We start from the raw sequence: 15,367 nt of genomic DNA on the forward strand, positions 1-15,367 counted from the left end.
CCCGATACAAGTGAATAATAAATTAGACGTTTGTCATCGGTGTATTATTAAGTTGGTGAGCACTTGGAAACGGTTAATGTTATCTCTTGCAATAAAGGATGTGGTCCAACCAAGTCGGCAATAATGTGATAACGATCGATCTGTCTCCCATTTATCACCAAGACTTTAACGAAGACGTTGCCCATGAAAATGTTTTCCGATGGCGGAGCCAAGACGGAGATAATTTCAACCGCCAACAGACGACAACTTTGACAAGAGTACTAATAACAGCAGATGAGATCAAGGAAAAACCACAGACGAAATGGTCGAATTCACAAGAGCCGATTGACGTCACTGGAATGTCGAGTCTCCATCGCATCCTGTTGATTCGTGACATCACCCAACGTTTAAGAGAAATGGACGAATCGAGAGAAATCGACGACAAGTTACTCACTGGCAACTCGTCGACAGAAATCTATTTCAACTTGGATGGCGTCCAATTTTCACTCGGGTTGAATCCAACCAAAGACCAGCCGGGCAACGCCTTGTTAACAATGCAGGGACCCGTGTGCGGAATATTCAAGGACTTGCACAAATCAATTGAGGAATTTGAATGTTTTGGGAAATTGAGCGCCCAGTCGATTGATTTAATTGTGACCAGAGCCCGTCAAATGGGTAAACGAATTACGTCAGATGACATAATAAGCGAAAGCTATTACGACGACGATGCCAAAATGAGAATGGCCGAGCAATTGACTTTCTTCATGTTGATTTACGATTTTGAAATCGCCCGCCGTTTGCAACGGCCGTTTGTCAACAACAGCCAGCGGTTGGACTCGTTGCCCATCGGGATCGGGATCGCCTTCAATCACCTATTAAACAAGAAAAGAGGAAAGGATTACCGTTGGGTATTCTTTTCTTGTCTGTTCCAGTCGAAACCCGCGTCCAGGAAAGAATTTCTAGATGAAATCATCGCAGCATTTAAAGAATGGGACGAATCAGAGAAAATGTGGACCCATTCGGATTTGATTCAATTACTTTACGACCATTTCGGAGCGCCACCGCCGCCCACATAGAAATCAATCCGCCAATCTAAAATTTAATGGGATTTGTCCGACGATTTATCAATCAACTAAATGACTCTGTGACCAAATAATTTTAAATAATTTTAAGTTTAGCAACCAATTATCTATATTGTATTTTTTTTTTAAATTTGTACACATCAAATACACTTGTCGTATACATACATGATGCGATATTCTTTATTCAACATGTCACAATTTAATGGGCAATTCCCGGCTTGTCAAGCGGTTGTGCGTATCATCGGGACCTTGTCAGTAACACGGGTGATTGTGGCGTAGTGGTTCCGATTTGAGTTTTGCTCTCTAGATGCTTGTCTAGACGTGATTTTCCGATTCAGTTTGTGACAGCGGTGGGAACGATTTTCGTGACGGGATAAAAGCGAAATGTCGATAACGGCGTGACGTCACGAGCGGCTACTACGTGACGTTGCACAATAAACAACTTTTCATTGGAAAAACCCTTTTGCGCTCCGCACTTTTTCCGTTTGTAGAGAAACCACAGAAACCAAAACAATAATCAAAGTTGCAAAACGTCATTTCCAAAGTGCCAACTCAACACAAAGGTAACAAAACTTTGTGATGAAATTCTGTCGCAGCGTATCGTTGACACAATTTAACTGAATTGAAATCAGTCGGATATTAAACGAGATGGCAGCAAACCTTCCTGACAATGACATAACCATCGACCTGTGTCCCCTGCTGGAACAAGACTCGAGTGATGAAGTCATAACATGGGATTCATTGCTGGAAACGGAGTGCCAAGCTCACGACCAAGTTTTCCGATGGAGACACGACGCAGTCGACACGAAAATCGACTCGTATTTAAATCGAAATAGCGCCACATTTCAAAAAGGCGCGAAAGTTGGAATGATGGTATTCGGCCAGTGGCAAAATCGAACGCGATGGTCAAACATGAACGATCCCATCGACGTCACTAAAATCCCGAGTCTCCAACGCATTTTACTGATCCGAGACGTCACCAAACGACTGCGACAAATCGACGCCGGAAGAGAAATTGACGACAAGATTCTGACCGGAATAAACGCCTTCACGGAAATATTTTTCAAACTCGACTACACCAATTTTTCCATCCAGCTTCAGCCTTACAGCAATCAACCCGGAAATGGATTTTTAAGGATGAAAGGCACAGGTGGAGAATATGACGACACCCACTGGAAGATGGAGAAATTCTATTTGTCTTTCAAGAAGTTGAAGGCCAGTGAAATCGACAGCGTCGTAACCAAAGCTCGAAGAAGAGGATCGAAAATTACGATGAAGGATCTGGAGGATTTTGAGAGCGTCAAAAAAGAGAAAATGGCAGTTAAGAAGCGGATGGCGGAAGAATTAACATATTTCATGCTCAAGTACGATTTGGAAGTCGCCTGCCGTTTGCAACGACCTTTTGTCAATGCCAGTCGCGCCTACGACGTGCTGCCCATCGGGATCGGGATCGCCCTTATGCACCGCATCAACAGCAGGAGCCTCAACGGCACTTGGCAATTCTTCTCGACCAGAGATCAAGAAATTATCAAGGGTGTAGTAGAAAATGCGAGTCTTTTTGAATTTTACAAAACGAAGGAATGTCCAGCCACAACAGCAACAGCAATTCCGGCAGGAGAGTCATCCGCTTCAAAGGAAAAAATGGTCGTCAGCACAAGAGAAAATGCCGAAAAGAGGAGAGATGTTCTAGTCGACGTCGTTGGCCAATTCAAACGACTCTGCAAGTCCAGTAAAGTCTGGACAATGGACGACTACGTCAAAATCCTTTACAAGCAATTCGGCGTCTCGGTGGTCCAAGCTATTCCGGAGTCTCATCATCATCCGCAATCGACTGTTTCCATATCGAAAGAATTTTCCCGTCTCAAAACTAATAAGACTTCAAAGAAAAGGTCCCGTGAATTATCCCGTTGGGATATTTGACATCAGGTTGATTATTTTGATGTTTTCTTTCCCCTGCCAGAATATTTGTGTTCCCGACACGCCTCTATTTGACCTTTTCCCCCATCCGAAAATTGACCATTTTGTATTTTCAATTCTTTTCTATTACTTTTGAGCAGTCACATATATTCTGACAATGAGCAGAGTCGTTGTTCGGTCGTCACCAAAATCAAATGTCATTCCATGGGTGGATTTCTTTTTTCTCTTTTTAAATATTTTCAAATCGTTTCCAGATAATTGCTTTGATTGAGACCACGTAGACGTCTTACATACGTCCGATATTCAGTGCAATAATACAATTCCGAGGGTCGCGCATTTAGTTAGTCGTTGATTGGGAGGAGCTGCTTGTGGTCGCACATTTTTGAAAAAAAATCTTTCATCGGTTATTTTGTTGTTTTTACGGCGAATCAAGAAGGTCCTAACACAATCATGACGTCACAAGAATCACTTGGAGGGTCCTGCAGTCCGACACCTAATCCACCAGCTCCATTGGAATCCATCCAACAAGAAATGAAGCCGAATTCTTCCGACTCTTCCATTGAGCAACAAACTCGCCATCACGCTGTTGTCATGGAGGGATCGGTGACGCCACCAACATTACCATCGATTTCAACTAATCGAATCTTGTATGTTTGTACTTTTACTCCGTCATCAACTTCATCCGCCATAAGAAGAGCTGCTGGATCATCCAGATCGGCCACTTCGGCCACGACTGCAACTAATGGAACGACGACCACTTCTACAGCCCATGGGAACAATCAACAACGAGAATTAAGTTTCGACGAACGGATTCAGGTGATCCAGGCCCGATCGGCCGGTAAAAGTTTGCCCCAGTTGGCGATTCAATTCGGATGCGGCAAGACTCAAATCCTCAACATTTTGGGTCAACGTGAAGCTTATTTAAAAGAATGGAAAAATGGGAAGCAATAAGCGGAATTATTATCTAATCTGCACATTGGCGAATAGTTCTAATGTTTGTTACCTGTGTGATGCCTTGGAATTTTCAAATGCGAATAAACGAATAGAAATTGGACTTTTCCCGCTTATTATTTTTCAAATTCCCCTGGTTGAGAAAAACTTGTCCAACTTGTTGACTCTGATATTATCCACTGACATTTAACAGTTCAAGAGGAAGGCTGTATACCTTTTTTCCCTTTTTGAGTGAAAAAGGGCCGAGTCAGGATCCATCACATTTGACAGCTGTTTGACAGTTGGTTGATTAAAATTCAGTTTTGGCTTGTGGGCATTGACCTGGATAGACATTAACAAAAATTAAGAAGCCATATGGGTTCCCTTCAACCTGTGATTTGCCACGTACAAAAAAAAATAAAATAAAACGTTCAGTTCGCCTTGGAGTCGGCAGCTGGTCGGTCGCAAAAATGGGACGTTGGACATTCAACAATTTGGCGGTAAGTTTAAAGGATGAAACAAGTCGACGAGTGTCCGATTAAAGTCAATTCTTTTTTTCTCTTTCTTGACTTGTGCCAACCATGTAGGAATTGTCGCAGGCCGAAAACATGCGGCCAACCAGGGCTACTGTTAGGGATAGTCTTGGGGATAGTCTAGTGTTAGGATCGACCGTGGCAACTATGTGGCCTTACTTGGCGATCAATAGCGTCAAATTGAAACGTCAATTCAATTGTCTCATTGCTCGTAATCAGTAGCTTATAATTAACCAACTAGGAGTATATTAGACATTTCTTATTTTAGATTTCATATTTTCTGGTAGAGATCCTTGCGTTTATTAGTTCCGTTTCTTGTGTGTTTATTAGTCTCAGGCTTGATCAGTTTTATGTTATAACCAAACGAATTGTGTAGCTCGGCTCGCAAGGATTCGCCTACCTCAGTTGCATTTGGCGTCACCGGGAAGTCAAGAACATCCTGACCGTCTCCTTGCTAGTGGCGTTCCTCTACTTCCTCCTGATGCTCACCACAGGTGCTGGCCGAGATGAGCAGATTTACGCCCGCGAGCTCGGATTGAAAATCCGCATCATCAAGTGGCTTCCGGGCGGCGAAACGGAACGTGGCGATTCCAACCGGCGCATCTTTTTCCACGAGACGAGCGGCAGGAGCGATTTGGGATTGCGTCAAACTTGCACGGTCGAATCGGCGGCCAAAAACAATCCCGGCCGACCCATCCAAGTTTTCATGACGGCCGATCGACTGGATTATTCCAGTCCCTGGTTGGAAGTCCTTCAAAATTACCCGAACGTGTCGATCGTCATGATCGATCCTCGATCCTATTTCGCCGAGACTCCGCTGGATGGATGGTACAACGAGGGAGAATGGCGGAAGAGTATGTACAGCGTCGTCCACCTGTCGGATTACATCCGCGTGTTAACTCTGCTCAAAGGTGGCGGCATGTACATGGACCTGGACATCATCACGCTGAAATCGCTGGATGAGAAACTGTTGCGGAATTTTTTCCTGTTTGAAACGGAGGAGATGAAATTGTTGACCAATTCCGTTTTGCACCTGGAGCGCGGCCATTGGCTGATCGATGAAATGATCCAGCGGCTAGTCAAGTATTATGATCCCAACGAATACATGTGGCACGGCCCGTCCATGATCAGCAACATCATGAGCCGGAAGTGCGGAGTCAAACGCGGCCAGCCCAACTCCAACAACTGCACAGACGTTCATATTTTGCCGCACTACAAATTTGCGCCAATTTCAAACAACGGATGGGAGATCCTGTTTGGTGACGCTACCCCGGATAGACTGGCCCAGGTCACCAACGGAAGTTACGGCGTCCATTGCTGGAGTGGCAAATCCAAGGAGGAACAATTAAAAGTCCATTCAAATCAAGTGTACTCGGTTCTTGCTCGTGAGCACTGTCCTCTGACCGTCGCCTTCGGAGCAGCCGATTTTTTGGCTTAACACGCATTTGTGCATTGTTTGAAAAATTGAATTGAGATGATACATATTTTCTAAACTTCCAAGAAATGTAATAGGGTACATAAACCAACGTTCTATTGCCAATAAACCATTCTTTGCCAAACCAAAGACTCGTTCCATTGTTCCTTTTTTTTTAAATCTCGGTGAATACGTTTGCTATTACACTGCAGCTCTGATTACCTGATCGATCGATGCTCTTATTTATAAAAATTCCTCCTCTATTGCGTAACATAATCTGCGATAACTTTCTTTTTGTATCAGCAGCCAACGTTTCGGTTGATATTAGTCTTCCATACATATTTCTATATTATCTGGGGCTTAAATAAACAACTCGTCTTGAATATACAAGTATAGTCCCCTCACCTATATATACCTGACACTCGCAAAATGGTCGTAATATCATGGTAATATTATCGCACTACTTGATGGGGGAAAAGAGTTCGGAGAAATGCCTTTTGTTATACCTGCTAGATGTCTGAAATTAATTGGCCGATCAATACACCATCGGATTGTAATTGCACCAACGTCGACAGATGAAAGTAAATCGCAAAGCGCTCAAGGTTAATAGATACGCAAATACGTTTCAATTATAGATTGACTATATAAGGCTCGCACCTGACGATAGAAAAGTATATTCTGTCAACAGCAATCCATCAGAGTAACTTTGAGTACTTTTCACTCCTCTCGATCATCAGCAGTTGAAAACAAAACAAGTAAGTTAATAACATTATTTTATTGGTGAAAAAAAAACCTATTTAATTAATACTATTTCGATTGAATATATTAAATTAGGATGTACGGAATACAATTGAAAAGCTATCTGCACCTTGCTCTGCTTTGCGCCACCATCAGCTTGAGCTGGTGCGGATCCGACTACACTCCGGCCAGTTACACAGTCACCGGAGATACTTCCCCGCCAGGCGACGGTTACGCACTGGTAATAATTAGATTAATTCCCCTTTTTCATTATTATTATCTCGAAATTTAAAATGTCAAAATGTTGTGGAATATAACAGAAACAAATTGTCAACTACGAGTACGCCATCGACGACTATTACGGTAACAAACAATCCAAGAAGGAAACCATCAATGGAGTTGAATACACGGCAGTTGGAGAGTACAAAACTCTCCTTCCGGATGGCAAGACCCAGGTGGTGACTTACGAATCGGGACCTTACGGTCATCTGGCTAACGTGTCTTACGAGAAGGGCAAGACCTATGCACCGGCTCCATCTTACACTCCGGCGCCACCCGCTCCAGTCTACACTACAGAGGCTCCAGTTTATACTACAACTACACCAGCTTACACCACAGAGTATACCACCGCTACACCCGTTTCCACGACCGAGTACACTACAACTACACCGGCTTACACTACCACTACACCAGTTTACACTACTACTACACCCGTTTACACTACCACTACACCGGATTACACTACCACTACACCGGTTTACACTACTACTACACCGGTTTACACTACTACTACACCCGTTTACACGACCGAGTACACTACCACTACTCCGGTCTACACAACAACTACCCCCGTCTACACTACTACTACACCCGTTTATACGACCGAGTACACTACAACTACGCCGGATTACACTACCACTACACCGGTTTACACTACCACTACACCAGTTTACACTACTACTACACCCGTTTACACTACTACTACACCCGTTTACACTACTCCTACACCCGTTTCCACGACCGAGTACACTACAACTACGCCGGATTACACTACCACTACACCGGTTTACACTACTACTACACCGGTTTACACTACTACTACACCCGTTTCCACGACCGAGTACACTACAACTACACCAGCTTACACCACCACTACACCAGTTTACACTACTACTACACCCGTCTACACCACTACTACACCGGTTTACACTACAGAGTATACTACCACTACACCAGCTACTACTACACCGGTTTACACTACTCCAGCTCCCGTGTATACTACTACTCCGGCTCCATACAGACCACCTGCCTACAGCCCTCCAGCGTACACACCACCAGCTTACACTCCTCCGGCCTACACTCCTCCGGCTTACACTCCACCAGCCTACAGCACACCGGCTCCTTACAAGGCACCACTTATTGCACCATACGTACACACGAAAACGTCGGTTCACTACGTAAAAGTACCTTACGTCGCTCCAGCTCCGGCTCCTTATTACGCACCAGCTCCTACCTACGAAACTACCACCACTTACGCTCCTTCTACCTATGCCCCTTCTACTTACGCTCCTACCACTTATGCCCCTATCACTTATGCCCCTACCTATGCCCCAGCTCCTGCTTACGCTGCACCATCTTACAGCGCTCCCGCTCCTTCATATCCTGCATATCCCCCCTACGCCATTTCATCTTACCCTGCTCCCGTTCCTCAATACCCTGCTCCGACTGCTCCAGTTAAATCCATTATGCATTATCCACAATTCCATCCATCTATGGATGTGGCTCCGACACCCATGATGTCCGGCTACGGTAGACGATAGACCCAACTCCGGTCGTTTGTCGTTCGGTCATCAGAATCCTGCCTTAACATTTCAACTTTTCAATTTCAAATGTTTACACACTTAATGATGCCATGACTTTTCTTGATCTTTATTATTTCTTTAGTTTTTCTTGGAGTCTTTATAGTTCTCGAAATGATGACATAACATTTCCAATTCAATTTTAATTCAATATGTTGATGCAAAATAGAAAATACATTTAATTCAAATTCTGAATCCATTTTCTGCCTTGTTTTATACTATTTGAATCGCTGTGGTTACTACATTAATTGGATGATTACACGTCAATTTGGCAGCAGAATGCAGGAAACGATTTGTGACCAAGTCACACAAGGACCTTGAACGTGCATCATCACCAAAAACTTGGCTTTCAAGAGGGTCCTGGAGGGTCTTATTGTATCGGTCCAAAAGTAATTAGCTATCTGCGATTTTCAGGCGAAATTTTAACTTCTATCTTTTACTGTGGTATTAACTTGTTGAGACGAACTAATAGATACTGTGATGATCCCGATCCGTTCAGAGGATTTCACGACGTGTGTGAGAAAAACCACTTTGATCGTTTTTTATCCGTTTGAATTAATGGGGGGTCGATTTTTTAATTTCAATCGATATCTTAAGTATTGATAATTAGAAAATTAGTGTCGTCTGCTTTCTTTTGTTTGCAAGTTTCAAAAAAGCATGGAAAAACGAAAGACACAAAGTTCAAGATTACAAAGAAAACGAAACGCTCATTTCTTTGGAAACGTGTACACGTGTTCACACACGAAAAAAGGCACAACAAATTAAGTGACACGAATGTGATCATCGTGCCAACTCTAGCAATTAGCAGCTCTTTCTAGAGTATACACACTCCATGCTGTTTGGCGGGTAAATAAAATTTAGTTATTCAAAGAGAATGATTGTGAGAGCTTAGAAACCTGAACTCCAAATTTGTGAAATGTTTTAGTTTCCTAGCATTTATCATGCAAGCCCCCTGTCAATGCCTGGCAGCCATGCATGTCAATGCATGGCCAGCCATCATAACAAGTTACTAACAACACAATATGCAAGTGTTGCTTGTGTTGGTATTGACCGCTGTCACCAGCAAGTAGCAATCTCTGTGTCATCACCAGGATAATGATTTGTGTCACTTTCATTCCTGCGACCTGCCAATAGTTATTTTAATGATGCATGACTTGCATAAGTGCAGTGTGTATCACATGGGAACTTGCAATCCTCCTGTTTTATTCAGGGTTTACCCACTATCTACTTTCAACTTTTCCTTACTTATTTCTGTCAGTTTTTCGTAACCCATAAATTTTGTATTTTTTATATAGATAAACTGCATCCCATTGGATTGGAGAAACCACCGATGCTGTCCGGCGGATCTCTTCTTTTCCCATCTTCAAATGTCCACGTGTACTCCCATGTGAGTGTGGGGGTATTCACGAGGACGTCACAATCTCGCCCTGGTGGATTCAACTTTTTAGCGGATGGATGGAGCACCTGTGGAAGGATGCCTGGCCGTATTTCCCAGGCATAAAGGTAGGACAAATTCATCTCTATTCTTCCTTTTTGACTGTTTGGTGGCGTTGATTATTGCGTGACATATTACGGAGTACGATTATTCCTGAGTTAGGCGTTTTGACTGGAACTGTTTTCTCTTGAAGTTTTTTGTTGACTCAGTCACGGTGCAAATAGAACGTGTGTAGATCAGGCTCGGTTTTGTACCTCACAACTTGTTCTGTGGGTAAACAATCGAAAGTGCAAAGAAAATCTTATGACCGTCGTTCATTGTCGAAATGAATGGTCGATAAAAGAAGAAGAAGAACGGCCAAACAAAGAGAAAAGTTTCCTTTTTATTGTATATCGGACAATAACACACACGAATAATGATTTGTATCCGTATCAAATGAGAGAAGAAAATGAGCATCGAAATATAGTATAATATACTGTATAATATGTATAGTAGAAATCCTTGAAAGAGAATTATGTTTTTTATTTTTAAATACGAAAGATGTGACATGTCAAAATCGCCGCAAATTTTTTGAAAGAATAATCGTCTTTTTCATTTTCATTTTGTTTTCTTCTTTGGTGTGGATCACATTCAATGTCCTGTATATAAATAGTCCTGGGAATTTTGCTCAGTTAACGTTTTGGCACACGGCTGATCTCAACTACATATGAGGAAAGAGTGAACTACACGCTATGTATAATAATCGGGAATGTAAACTACAAACGTAAACTCAAATGATCTCTTTTGGACTATATTCAGAAAAGTACGTAATTATAAATGCAAAACGAGTTGAGACGAAACCTTACACAGTCAATTGTAAAGGTGGTAAATTTTCGAAACTAAAACTTCACTTCATCTATCAGAGTCATGCTGAAGTTGTCTTCTACTGACACGGTTATAAAATACGAATTGACGAAAATCGTTCTCAGGACATTTGGACACGCCCTTAAATGAATCAGAATTAAAAAAGAAACTCACACTGGGAAGAGAGAGAGAGAAATTTAAAATAGAAACGCGGTGGTGGCACTCTCGGTTTCTTTTTCTGGAATTTTTCCGAGTCGAATAATCGGAGTCGATCGCCGAGGGGTTCGCATTAACTGCCCAACATTTTTGTGTGTGGGTTGACACATCAGAAGACATTCATGGAGGTTATTCTTTTTCATAGTATGTCGATATTATTCGAGTATAAGAATGGAGATTTGATTCACAATTCACGCGATGGTAGGAAGATTTTTGTTTTTAATTTCTAGCATTTCACGGAGTGGCGAACCCCCTTGAGAGAGAGAGAGAGAGAAAAATTTGAATCAAAATCAAAAAGAAATTGCAAATTTTTTGGTATTTTTATTTTTTGGTATTTGTTTGGAGGAAATTTGTTTTTAGAACCTTTGCTGGAGAAGAGCAATCGAGTCGACGGGAGTGTCTCGATCGTGATCGTCCAGCTCGCAAAAGCTGTAGCCGGACTCGTCCCTCAGAATGCTGCGCCTGCTGGACTGCCCCAGGGTGATGGTTCCGCCTTTATTCCTGAACTGGTAGCGCCGGAGTGCGCGGATGGCCAGCGAAATGAAGCCGACGGTGAAGCAGACGGCGGCCGAGCCCAGGAAGAGATACTTTTTGGCCTCCGAGTCGGCGTTGGGCTTGAGCTGGACCAGTCCGACGATCATGAGCGTGATGCCCATGATGAGCGAAATGACGATGACGTGCAGGAGCGGGAACTGCCACGGCTTGCCGTAGCAGCAATAGTCGGTGGCCATCTCCTCGGCCGTCAGCGGCTCACGCATTTGCTGGCGCGGCGTCGTCAGCGTCGTCGTCGTGTTGATGGGCGTGGCGCAGGTCGAGGCCGACGACGACAGCGGCACCGGACTCAAGTAGCTCGGCGTCACGATGCTCGACACGGACGACGTTGAGCTGCACATCCGCTGCCGGTTCTGAATTAATTTTTGAAATAGTTTAGTTTTTGAAATTTAAGAGTTTTGGCGGGTAATTTGAATGTCAAGGAAAATGACGTACTCCGAGTGGCAGGTGGTTGGGTCGAACGGGTCGAGATGAGCGTCGGATGTGGTGAGTGGAGACGCCATTGCTGAGCAGCGTGTCACGACTCGTACCGAAAGCGGCTCCTTGTTGGCGGCTCTGCTTCTATAAACATTCGTCGTCGGGGGTGGCGGGCGGGTGGCGGAAACACACACAGAGAAATGGTCGTCATTATCATCAATAATGGGGTTCTTGACAAATTAAAAAAAAAAATGAAATTCAGCAAAATAATATAACCTGTCGTTCGTGCCGAACCGCCACAGCCGGCATGGCTCCAATCATCTAATTTGGCAGAAACATCAATTTTTGGGTTTTTACATCTCTCTCAGAAAATTTTAATTTCTGTTTGATTTTTATTTGATTTTTGTTTGATTTTTTGGTTCGTCTTTTTTCTTTTCGTTCAGTTTGAAAGAAATGTTTGTTGTTAATTAATTCGTTAAGAGTTGAACACAAAAATTCGTCAGGTCTCAGTGGGATGATTTGAATTGTATTGAATGTTTAAAAACAATCTATAAGTCAATCTACAGCACGTAAAACGGAGCAAATGTGTGTTTGCAATTTAAGTTTTTTTGGTTAGGTTGTTTGTCCTTTTTGAAATTTGTTCGCGGTTTGATTTCATTTCCCGATTTTGCGCCAAAATTTTTTTTCGGTTCAAATGAATTAATTTTTTTTTTCGTGTAGTTTTGAGCTGTGTGTGACGTAACTTAAAGAGAGCACAAACAAATCAATGTGAATTAGCTCCGCCAGAATTTTCTTTTTCTTTTTTAAATAAAGAAATAAAGGCGATTTTGTGCTGCAATTTGAATTCAAGCCCGCGACTTTTTTGCGTTTTCAAAATACCGTTGATGCCTTCCCCTTTTAATTTCTCATGTGATGCAATCGTCATAAAATAGAAATCTACCGAATGAATACGAAAAATACGAAAAATCGGATGCTATTTTTTAAAACTTGGCGCGCAACTACTGAATAGAAAAAAAGGGAAAAAACCAAAAGATAAAAATTAAAAATTGTTGGTAAAAGGCAAACAGCAGGTAGCGAGAACGTAGGAAAATGATTGTGCGAATCGTGTCGGTCGTTTAGTGTTCCCACTTTGGAGAGTTAATTTTGTTCAAATCGAAACTTGTTTTTTTTTAAAGAAGAAGCAGCATAAATCAATGAGATGTTTTATAGTATTAGTATAGTTGATTGACGATAGTTTTCTTTTGGCCGCCCAGCCATTATAATGATATTTAGTAGAAGCCTTAATTAATCATGTACGTCGAGAGATATAGGATGAAAAGGGGGAAGAAATAGGAGGTCATGGAGGACGGCCAGATAGAGTAGAGAATAAGAAGAAGTAGATAGAGAGAAATATCAATTGATTGGGCAAATGTGATTGTGTCGTCATCTCAACCGGTTGACGATGAACCGACGTGATGATTGTGATTGTCGTGATTGCATTTGTCCTGCTCATCATAGTGCAACACTTTGTTGGCGTTGCTGTTGTGGTGGTGATGGTGGCCACGGTGGTGGTGGTGGTGGTGGTGAACCGGCGCCACATCGCTGGTCCAGAACAGCTCATCTTTGATGGGCGGCCGTTCAGCTCCTCCGGCTTCCGATTCTTCAGTGATGGACTCGAGTTGGCCGGGAGATTGGCATTGCGGCTCCTGCAGTTGGGAGGAGGAAGGAGATTCGCTCATGACTCGATGCAAGTCGTCACTGCTGCCGGCCATCTCGTCTTTATGACCGTTGCTGCTGCTGGCCGACGTGGGATGGAGGAGCGAAGAGACTGGCTGGTGGGTCATTCGGGCCGGTGCCAATTTGCGGCTAATGTAGCGTGAAAAGAGCTCGTCCTCTCGTCGAGTGGCGATGCGATTGGCCACGACCAGGGCTATGCCCACCAGGATCAGGAAGGATCCCGTCACCAGGAGCAGAGGGGCGTTGCGATTGCTTCCTGCGTCTCGGTTCCAAATCGACGTCGTTGAAGTGCCAGTGGCGGTGGTACCGCCATTTTTTGGCTCCTCCCAATATTGATGTTGGCGGTTGGCGTAGCCGGGCAAGATGCCGCTAATGAGCAACATGAGGCCCATGATAAAGAAAACGACTCCGACGTGAAACGTCGTGATTCCGCCCATCATTTGACGATGGCGGTGAGCGGCCGAACGGCTCCCGCCGCCGCCGTTGTGGTTGTTGTTGTGCACCCCGTCCAAGCTCAACATGCTCCCGGCGTCGCCGCTGTCCGACAACATCAAATGGTCCGACTGGTGGCTGGCCCGTCGCGCCTTGGCCCGCAACGCTTCGTCCCGCCTCCGACGCTGGCGCCGGATGGCCATGGCCGATTGAACGGCCTTCATCTTCTTTTCTTTTGTTAGTCTTTTTTAAAATGTGACAATCGTCTCGGGTTAATTTGGTAATTTAAGGAAATTAGGATTGCGTCATCGGAGAGGCTGGCCAGTAAAACAAAGAAATTGCACTTGTTGGTTTATCAAATTTCTTTTTGGGTTTAAATTGGGTTTTCTCCTTTTTCTTCACCAGCAATCACTTGCGCGTTTCATCCAGCACGCTGAGCCTATAGATCTACAACAACAACAACAACAAGAGAGAGAGAGAAAACAATATGACACGCCCCACGTATATAGTCGACATACACTCCAGAGGGCCGTCGTCGAGAAAAACGATCGATACGTGTGTGTGAGAGAGAAGCAGAGAGAAACAGAGAAGGAGAGAGAGAGAGATAGGAATTGGCCCTTTTGCCCTTCTACAAGTTGCAACAACTACTATACATTTGATTCTCAATCCATGTCAGTGGATGAGATTTCACGTCTTATTTTTTTTTGGTGGGGTAGGATTGTCTCGACAGCGTGATATCGCCCGATGGCATTTAAAGAGAGAGAGAGAAAGGATATAAAAATGGGCATTCAACAACTCATCTACCTTTGATCGGGAAAATTCCAAAAAATCGAACCGAAAAGTTGAAATTCGGTTTGTCCGTAGTTCACAACGCCGATGATTAATTCGACTCTTGTTAACCACTGGCACCAGATATCAAAACACACACCACTTTCAGTAAGGAATGCACTGCAGTTGTTGGTTATTCAATTGTACTGCGCTAGGACATCCAGCAGCTCCTTTGTGCTTGTACGTAGGACTTTCCCGTCTCCGACCCGACTACTACACTAGACTAGGGACCGTTGAGTTGTGCTCCTGTTGGGCTGTGGCCACCAGCACCCGCCGAGCGCTGTATAACTCCACACATGAGCAGCTTGGCCAACTACACTTGACGCGTCGCTTACACCCAATATCTACCAGCCAGCCAGTCGCACAAGCGCGCCCGCCATGTTTGCTCTGGCGTAGAGAGTTTCTTCTGCGCATATTTCTTTTTCAAAAAATCATCCGCTTTATTTTGCGCCGGTCGATTTTTAGTTTTTTACCCA

General features: G+C 43.7%; 4 protein-coding genes across 6 annotated transcripts; 3 read left to right on the plus strand and 1 right to left on the minus strand.

Annotated features, from left to right (window-relative positions):
- Nucleotides 1–1,531: 1,531 nt before the first annotated feature.
- LOC124315550 lies at nt 1,532–3,222 on the plus strand. Its single transcript, XM_046781305.1, has 2 exons — nt 1,532–1,624; nt 1,694–3,222. Exon 2 carries the CDS (start codon nt 1,710–1,712, stop codon nt 2,979–2,981), a length of 1,272 nt encoding a protein of 423 aa, XP_046637261.1. The 5' UTR covers nt 1,532–1,624; nt 1,694–1,709; the 3' UTR covers nt 2,982–3,222.
- Nucleotides 3,223–4,309: 1,087 nt separating this feature from the next.
- LOC124315411 (lactosylceramide 4-alpha-galactosyltransferase-like) lies at nt 4,310–6,041 on the plus strand. 2 transcript variants are annotated; one of them, XM_046781076.1, is made up of 3 exons: nt 4,315–4,408; nt 4,496–4,652; nt 4,818–6,038. In XM_046781076.1, exon 3 carries the CDS (start codon nt 4,923–4,925, stop codon nt 5,877–5,879), a length of 957 nt encoding a protein of 318 aa, XP_046637032.1. In that variant the 5' UTR covers nt 4,315–4,408; nt 4,496–4,652; nt 4,818–4,922; the 3' UTR covers nt 5,880–6,038. The 2 variants fall into 2 exon arrangements, with proteins under 2 accessions (XP_046637030.1, XP_046637032.1); XM_046781074.1 differs by lacking the exon at nt 4,496–4,652 and having other exon boundaries at nt 4,310–4,408; nt 4,818–6,041.
- A 499-nt stretch (nt 6,042–6,540) lies between these two features.
- Nucleotides 6,541–8,537, plus strand: LOC124316021 (DNA-directed RNA polymerase II subunit RPB1-like). The gene is made up of 3 exons (XM_046781757.1): nt 6,541–6,610; nt 6,690–6,834; nt 6,914–8,537. The coding sequence occupies exons 2-3, from the start codon at nt 6,691–6,693 to the stop codon at nt 8,411–8,413; spliced, it is 1,644 nt and encodes a 547-aa protein (XP_046637713.1). The 5' UTR covers nt 6,541–6,610; nt 6,690; the 3' UTR covers nt 8,414–8,537.
- A 1,713-nt stretch (nt 8,538–10,250) lies between these two features.
- LOC124315484 lies at nt 10,251–15,257 on the minus strand. 2 transcript variants are annotated; one of them, XM_046781193.1, is made up of 5 exons: nt 14,868–15,257; nt 12,192–12,236; nt 11,934–12,059; nt 11,310–11,851; nt 10,251–11,199 (listed from the first exon to the last, which is right to left on the minus strand). In XM_046781193.1, exons 2-5 carry the CDS (start codon nt 12,234–12,236, stop codon nt 11,181–11,183), a joined length of 732 nt encoding a protein of 243 aa, XP_046637149.1. In that variant the 5' UTR covers nt 14,868–15,257; the 3' UTR covers nt 10,251–11,180. The 2 variants fall into 2 exon arrangements, with proteins under 2 accessions (XP_046637149.1, XP_046637148.1); XM_046781192.1 differs by lacking the exons at nt 10,251–11,199; nt 11,310–11,851; nt 11,934–12,059; nt 12,192–12,236 and adding an exon at nt 12,729–14,510 and having other exon boundaries at nt 14,868–15,239.
- Between the last annotated feature and the right edge of the window lie 110 nt (nt 15,258–15,367).

The sequence above is a fragment of the Daphnia pulicaria genome, chromosome 11, assembly GCF_021234035.1.
Source record: "Daphnia pulicaria isolate SC F1-1A chromosome 11, SC_F0-13Bv2, whole genome shotgun sequence".
Classification (NCBI taxonomy): domain Eukaryota; kingdom Metazoa; phylum Arthropoda; class Branchiopoda; order Diplostraca; family Daphniidae; genus Daphnia; species Daphnia pulicaria.

Bases quoted from the DNA above. Each gene is read 5' to 3' on its own strand.
- LOC124315550 (XM_046781305.1), top strand. From the start codon at position 1,710: ATGGCAGCAAACCTTCCTGACAATGACATAACCATCGACCTGTGTCCC.
- LOC124315411 (XM_046781074.1), top strand. From the start codon at position 4,379: ATGGGACGTTGGACATTCAACAATTTGGCG. The intron at 4,409-4,817 runs GTAAGTTTAAAG...CGAATTGTGTAG, and splicing joins GGACATTCAACAATTTGGCG to CTCGGCTCGCAAGGATTCGC.
- LOC124316021 (XM_046781757.1), top strand. From the start codon at position 6,691: ATGTACGGAATACAATTGAAAAGCTATCTGCACCTTGCTCTGCTTTGC. The intron at 6,835-6,913 runs GTAATAATTAGA...GGAATATAACAG, and splicing joins CAGGCGACGGTTACGCACTG to AAACAAATTGTCAACTACGA.
- LOC124315484 (XM_046781192.1), bottom strand. From the start codon at position 14,287: ATGAAGGCCGTTCAATCGGCCATGGCCATCCGGCGCCAGCGTCGGAGG.